The 8203-nt window shown below is 34.6% G+C and overlaps 1 protein-coding gene across 1 annotated transcript; it reads right to left on the reverse strand.

Moving 5' to 3' along the window:
- Positions 1-5292: 5292 nt before the first annotated feature.
- Positions 5293-7130, reverse strand: LOC129574798 (uncharacterized). The gene is made up of 3 exons (XM_055457264.1): positions 6194-7130; positions 6050-6122; positions 5293-5906 (listed from the first exon to the last, which is right to left on the reverse strand). The coding sequence occupies exons 1-3, from the start codon at positions 6791-6793 to the stop codon at positions 5293-5295; spliced, it is 1287 nt and encodes a 428-aa protein (XP_055313239.1). The 5' UTR covers positions 6794-7130.
- Positions 7131-8203: the final 1073 nt, after the last annotated feature.

The following is an 8203-nucleotide window of genomic DNA, read 5'->3' on the forward strand; positions in this document are numbered from 1 at the left end:
TTTTCATTTTCGGTTTAATTTCAAATGTAAGAAAACCTGAAAGTGCTCACGATTTGTCAATCGACAAACGCTAGTAGCTACACAAAACACATTGAGAAATTGCTTTGCTCAACAAAAACAGTGCGATTACAGAATAAAGACTGAAAACTCTATACACGCGACTTTTTAATTGTCAATATTTGGATATTTTAACCTTAGAACCGTGAATCGGGCACTGAGTGCCCAAAATCAACTTTAAACACTTATATCTTTATCATTTTACATCATAAATGATTTACACAAAGATGGTTCGATTTGTTGAACATTTGACTACATGAATTGCGCTAACATACTCACATACGCATACTACGTCATCACATATGTGCATAAGCATGTGTGATGCGCTATACGTGAATCGGGTGCCTGAGTGCCCAAAGTGCATTTTTGTATGAAAACCAGAGTGTGATAAGAGATAAAAGATTTGTGTCTTGAGCAAAGTTATAGAACATGTCAAGTACTACAATATTTCCATAAACACTATTCCGTTATCTCTTATCAGTTCCGCGAAATATGCAAAAAACGCGGAAGACGCGTATTTTTTGTATCTAATTTTTTAATGGACTGATAAGAGATAAGAGATATCTGTCTTCAGCAAAGTTGTAGAACAGATTGAGTTCTACAACATTCCCGAAGACTTTAACTTGTCATCTCTTATCAGTTACGCGAAAAATGATAACATAAAAATCGCGTTTTTCGCGGTTTTCCGCATAATTGATAAGAGATAAGGAGATTAAATCTTCAAAAATATTGTAGTACTTGTCCCGTTTTACAATTTTGTCCCAGACAGATATCTCTTATCTCTTATCAGTTGCGCAAAATACGCGAAAAACCGCAGATGACCGCGAAAAATACGGATTTTTTACTTGTCATTTTTCGCGTAACTGATAAGAGTTAGGGGAAATCTGTCTTCAGCAAAGCTATAGAAAGAGTTGAGCTCTACAACATTCCTGAAGACACCAGCTTGTTATCTCTTATCAGTTACACGAAAAATTATAACATAAAAATCGCGTTTTTCGCGGATATGGTGTGCTTTATTACTCTTCAAATTCCCTATTAGCGGCTTTTTTCCACTGAATTAAAATTTACCTACCGAATAAAAAATTAGTGGTAATTCAACATTTTACCTCCAATGAAAAAATTACTACGGCAATTTGGTATTTTGCCGTACTACTTCTGATGGTTCGCCTACTTCGAATTTTGAGAACTCGATTCCACTCGATTCGGGCTGAGAATTGGAAAATAAATCGCAAAATGGGTGGAAATTTTTTTTTGCACCAAAAGTAATAAGATACTCATTACCTAGCTCATTACAATCTTATTACTTTCCATCGTTCAGAGAATATGACATTAATATAACATCTAACTCCATCTAGAACTCTTTCCAGTAGTTGTGTTTTAGTGAGTAATATTACCCAGACTGAATATAGCGGTTTCAACTACTTTCGGGCGAAATTATCTCAAAACTGCAATGAGTTATTTGTTATGCGAACGCTCAAACGGCTATTGTTGATGTACGCACTAATTCAGTAATCCACATACATGCAATGGCTACTGGATGACAAATCCACAACACAGTCGAGTGCGTATATTTGACGGCAAGTGTGACTACACAGTAATGCAACGCATGTTTGCCTGAAACAGACAGTATAGCTTATCCATGCAAGCATGAATACGGACTCAATACAATGCCTGCATGAAATGTGTCTTCAAAAAAGATTTCATGCAATGGATGAAATATTTTCTATAAATGCACGTTTAACAGACTAGAACTAAGCGATATTTTAAGGTTAAAAACTGAAAATATATAAAGCAAATATAATAACAGCATTTGTTCGAGCTCTAGAAATATATAGGAAAAACAAATAATTTAATATGACGCTCAGAATGTGATTTATGAATTGATTATATGAAAACTGCATTGAGAAGCTACAATTTCCTAAAAATGTGAGAAATTTTGAATTTTAAAATAAAACTATCGAAAATGTCTGGATTAAAAACTGAAACCGATTCAATAAATCCAGTTGGCCCATGGAAATTCATTCAGTTCATTAAACTACCAAATATATTGGTCGGTCTGAAAATTTCGTTGATGAAAAAATTGAATTGATTTGTTCCCCTTGTATAGGAAATTTTTGACATCAACTTTTGACCTGCGACTTTTCTGTTTTACACATTTTACACATGGCATTAGTGTCAACGAGTTTAGTTCGCCTCTAGAAACTCATTCAATCCATCAAACCGTCATAAATGAATGTATTTCAAAACTTTGTTGAAACAAATTTGAGTCAATTGCATCCTAATATGATTTTCGTTTCCAAATTTCGAAAGGACAATTTTTTTGTTTTCGACATATTAACCGTGGAAGTGGTTTTGTTGTGTTCAGGCATACCTCGGATATTCAATAAATTATCAAAAACGAGAAGAATTGAAAATTTCACTGAAAATTGTTTGAATCGATTTTGTTCTCTATATGAGACATTTTCGACATCACTTTTTGATTGACAAAATCTTTGATTTCAATATTCTAACCACAGAATTGGATTCAATGAGTGCAGTTGGCCCTTAGAAATCCATTGAATTCATTGAACTATCAAAAACAAGTGAACTCCAAAATTTTGTTGGAAAAAAAGTCTATCGAGTTTTTCCCTTTTGATGAATTTTCAACATCACTTTTGACTGACGAAATTTTTTTGTTTTTATTATTTTTGTGGTAAAAAAGGATCCACTATGTTCAATTGGACCATACAAACTCATTCAGTTCATAAAAATACCGAATATGAATTTATTTCAATATTTCGTGAAGAAAAAATTCAGTCATTTTTATACGAGAGCAAAATTTATCGACTTTCAGATTGCAATTTGTTTGTAATTCGGAAACTTTATATCAGAAAAATGATTCAATCATGTTCAATAGAATGCTATAAACTCACTCCAATCATAAAACAGTGCATGCGTGATTGATTTTAAATTATTGTGAGATATTATTTCAATCTTTTGTGTCTTAGAACGACAAATACCAAATTTTATGATATTAAAATTTTTAAATAGTCTATACCGCGACTGTTTCATGGTTAAAATGGATCCATAGCATTCCATTGAGCGTGACTGAATCATTTCAATTTTTTCTCTGATATTCGATTCATTTTCTGAATTTTTTTCACGAATTATTGAAATAGATTCATATTTGTACCACAAAGGTACGAAAAAAAAATTCATCAGGCAAAAGTTAATGTCGGAAATTGATCATATAGAGAAAAAAGTCGATTCAATTTGTGTTCAGTGAAATTTCCAAATCTACTCGTTTTTGAGAGTTCAATGAATTCAATGGATTTCTAAGGGCCAACTGCACTCATTGAATCCAATTCTGTGGTTAAAATATTCGAAACATAACATTTGTTATAAAATTTAAAAGGCTATCATGTGCCATCATATGCCGCTTGAATCGCTACCATCGCCACAAACAAAACCGTTATGAGTCTGACTTGTTTTCAAAACAAAATGATCCGTAAAGTTTCCGTTTTAAACGACAGTTCGTTCCTGTTTACATTTTTCGTTTACTCCAAATTGGTCTTTCTGCATTTGTTCGATCGGATATTTTGATAAATTCAGATAATTTACTATGTGAATTGCATCAATGGCAGTATTGAATTCCTATGAAAATGGAATCCGATGTGAGGGAATTTCGACAACATTGTTGATAGTTCGATATTTTGCCGAAAACACAAAAAACGTTCGGTAATTCGTCGAATTGCCGAATTTACTTTTAATTTTCCCGATTTGATTTTTTGTTAGCATGTAAACTTGATATGTGATTCTAATAATCAAGAATTTTATTTTTATGAGTGGTTATGAGCAGTTATGAGCAGTTATGAGCAGTTATGAGTGCCTAAAGTGGATAAAATTTAGTATGAACAATTTGATGATCGTGAACATCAATATTGGTGATTGGTATGTTTTAGTTTCTCACCACTGCGGGAGTACTCGGTGCTGTAAGCAGTACATCAGTGCTGTTCGCTCATGTCGTGCCTATGAATCAAAAATTCCTTCATATAAGGCAAAACACATTCAACACATTTTCCAACGAAATTTTCAAATCGAACCATTTTTCATAGTTTGATAAATTGAATGAGTTTCTGAAGTCTACTTGAACACATTGAAATCAATCTCATAGCTAAGATACGCCGAACAAAACTGTTGTCGTTCAAAAGTTGAAATCGAAAATCATTCATATTGGGAAAAAAATTGACTCAACTTTCTTTCTACAAAATTTTGAAATACACTCGTTTATGACGGCTTGATGGATTGAATGAGTTTCTTGGAGGCAACTGAACTCATTGAGTCCAATTCCATGTTTAAAATGTGCAAATTAGAAAATTTCGTCGGTCAAAAGATGATGTCGAAAATTCCTCAATATTTCATACCTAAATATATCGCTTAGTTTTAGTCTGTGAAGAATGTATGTACATTGAAAATACTGCTCAACAAAATCCGTCGCACAGAAAGCAGTTGTGCAGCCGTGCTGTTTACACATCGGACTTTTTCGCATACACATCGTCCGTTCATCGTGTTTCTTATGTGCCGAACGCTCTCTAGTAATTCATTCCATCACTGTAGCCATGCTTCGTACGGAACTCGGCTTTGAGTGTTCGGCGCATACAAACACGTATACACGCGTGTGTCTGTGTGCTGATTTCGTTTGTATGAAACACGATGAACGACGATGTGTATGCGAAAAAGTCCTATGTGCAAACAGCACGGCTGCACAACTGCTTTCTGTGCGACGGATTTTGTTGAGTGCATTATATGTTCGCAAATGCGTGTTTCAATTTGTTCCTATTCAGTAGAATTGGAGTATTTTCTGAATCAAATCTGAACCAACTTGAACTGAACGTGAACAGTTTTAAGAAAACTGAACATGAACTCAAACGAACATGAACATGAATATAACAATATTTTTGAACATGAACCGTTCATGAACGTTCAACTGGCAGTTCTACTACATAGGAAATATGTATAAAAACCTCGTTGTAATATATATCGCAATTATTTCAGATAATCACGTAACTGTGCATGGGAGAATGAAAACTAAAATGCATTTTTCTCAAATTTTCAAATTTATTCGGTTCTTTTGTTGAACATCAAATGACAGGGGCAAAAAAAGAGACGGAATTCAGCTTTTTCAAGCGCTTAAAACCCCTTTCTTCAAGCCTATATTCTTCTTCTTTGATTACGTCCCACCTTTGGCTTCCGGATCTAATTAAGCAACGATGCAATCGGTTGAAAAATAACTGGCTTACCACGCGAACGAAATATGGTCATGCCCACGAGTTTGTTATTCTTTTTCGAAATGATTGGTCCTCCAAACGTAAAGGGAGTTCCCATGCTTTCATCTAAAGTGTAACACATCAAATGATTTGCATCAAATGCAGCGCCATATTCCGGTTTGCAAATGGCGCCATTCAAATACTTTGTATCATAACGCCTCGTTCTCATCGTTCCATCCAATGTCATATCACCATAGACAGTGACCAATTCGGATGGGTCATTCAATTTGTAATTTTTGTCCACCAAATCGATGCTGCCGACGTTGTCGTTGAACTGCAACGGTTCTTTAAGTGTAATCTTGGCAACGTCAAATGCGAATCCCGACAATGCGTATTTCTGATGAATTTCTATTTGGTCTTTGGTGACTTTGATTTTTGTCGGATTGCTTGATAGTTTATTAACGATTACATAGACATATGAAGCGCCGTGCACATTATGTGCACAGGTCAAAATCTCCGTTTTCGACAAAATGATTGCATTAAATTTTAGCTCAAGATCTTCGTCGGCATCGTCATAATCTGGTTTGTAAGCAGTAACAAATTCTGTAATAGAAAAACATCTCAGAATGAATATTCATGTTTATGAATCATAAAAAATATCCACTTTTGCTTCTCCTCTATTTAAAAAAAAAAAAATGGACGTTAAAAACGGTTTGATTTAGTTCGAATTTCGAATGCACACTTACTTGCCGGTGCCATTATATCGGCTATAAATTTAGCTTCGTTAGGTGCAAGCGGAGGTGGAAGTGATTTCACGCTCTGAAATAAAAGTAAAAATTGATTTTGTTTGCTTTGTTGAGAATGAACTTTGGGGCATTGTGATTAGATACCTTTGGGTCACGAATAAAATCAAGAAATAGAGTAATTGGAAGGAACGCTCCGCGACCATCTCCTGTTCCATTTATACCCACTATTATCCCCACTATTTTGCCATTTGTTTTTGAAACGACTGGTCCACCCGAATCGCCAGGTGTAATAATTTTGCCATCGTTCCTAGCTTCGCCAGTGGTAAAGTACAAAGTCTGACTTAGTTTAGATGTGTTGGCATCAGATATATAGTTCGCATCGCAACGCCTCAATATCATTGGTCCGATGTTGTTCAGCACGCCATATCCATAGGCAGTGACCACTTCTGATGGGTCATTCAATTTGTAATCCTTGTCCACGAGTTCAATACTGCCAACGGTATCGCTGAATTCTAACGGCGTTTTCAGTGTAACTTTGGCAATATCAAATGCACCAAAAATTAAACGACTATAATGAGGGTGCCATGCAATGTTCTCTTTTTCGACTTTGATTTTGATTTTTTGATTTTCGTCTGATGCAACTTTCGTACCAGCTACCACATAAACATATGGAGCGCCAGCCACACAATGGGCATTCGTGATAATTTCCGTTTTTGACAGAATAAATGCGGTACACTTACTCATAAATTTTCGATTGGGATCATTTGGATGGTCTTTGTATTCATGCAAATATTTTGTAATAAAATCGTTTCATTCTCAGTACAAGCAATAATATTTGAAGAAAAAATGAACACACACACACAAAATTGCTAGGGAGAAACCACGAATTCTTCATCTAAAAAATTCGTTTCTATCATTCAGTATTAATACCATGTTTGTTGACTCAAATATTTGACTAAATCTATAATCCACTATGAACGATACTTTTGACCACCACAATGTGATGAATTTTCTGACAGTAAACTGACAACGCACAATTGAAAGTTATCATTTGCAGCGAATCGTTTCTGGAGAAAGTTCGAAAAATATCACAGTTGTAAATAATATATTGTTTGAACAAAATTATAAAATCCAGCATTATTTTCAATTAACTGAAGCGTGGTCATGGTCAGCCCCTAGCAAAATTGATAGAATATTTGAATTTTTCGGACAAAAATTCACACGAAAAAAAATGAAAATGATTCTAAAGCAGACTTACTTGCAGGGGTATGGATTCCAGCCACAAACTTTGCCTGTGGCATGTTTTCAATTACTTCGCCCTTAGAAAGAGCTTGCGAGAAAAAGCCATCTGTTCATTAGAGAAAATAGTTGAAATTTTAAAATGAAAAATCTCTTGGAATCATAAAAAGCGTGTACGAAAACAAAATTTGTCTTACGTTTTCCTTGAAGTTCCTAGAAAAAGAAATTTCATGTGTACTTTCAGTTTTACAGAAATATCGTATTTTATTGGATAAAAGTGAAAATGATAAAGGAATAGAAAAAACTTACCGAAAATTCAACGATGAATAGCACCAAAAACAAACCGTGCAGTAGATTCATTTTAATTTGCCAACGAAACAGAGTTTTAACCTGTTGCACAATGATAATTTGAGAAGAGATACTTTGAATTCGGTTGGTCTTCCCTATGCGGTGGCGCCTCTTTTATACCATTCATCTACCAATAGCTGACACGTGCACTCCAACGTATAATTGATGAATTGTAGTATTTTTCAGTTATGGAATTTATGAATTGAGGTATACTAACACTATGCAACAAAATTCGAAAAAAAATTCCCCCAAAAAAGAGGAGACTCATTTCCAAGGTGTGGCCCACCTAATCCTAATCTGATATGGAAACCGCAATGAACGTATCTTGGAAACTTGACGTGCCAGGACAAACTAACGCCAGATTTGGATTTAGTGGGCCCAAAAAACATTGGAAATAAGTTCTCTTCTCTGTGGTTGTTTCTTGTTGTTGCATAGTGTAATCATATTCAGACACTAAATGAAGCTCAATAACAAAATTCCTTTGATGGACACGTGTAGCTGATACAATATGTGGAAATTGATAGAAAAAAATGGAATACGTTCGAAAACATTTTAAATTCAGATGTA

Source organism: Sitodiplosis mosellana, unplaced genomic scaffold, assembly GCF_009176505.1.
Source record: "Sitodiplosis mosellana isolate CC-2019 unplaced genomic scaffold, AAFC_SMos_1.0 Smas_scaffold_6165, whole genome shotgun sequence".
Taxonomy (NCBI): Eukaryota; Metazoa; Arthropoda; class Insecta; order Diptera; family Cecidomyiidae; genus Sitodiplosis; species Sitodiplosis mosellana.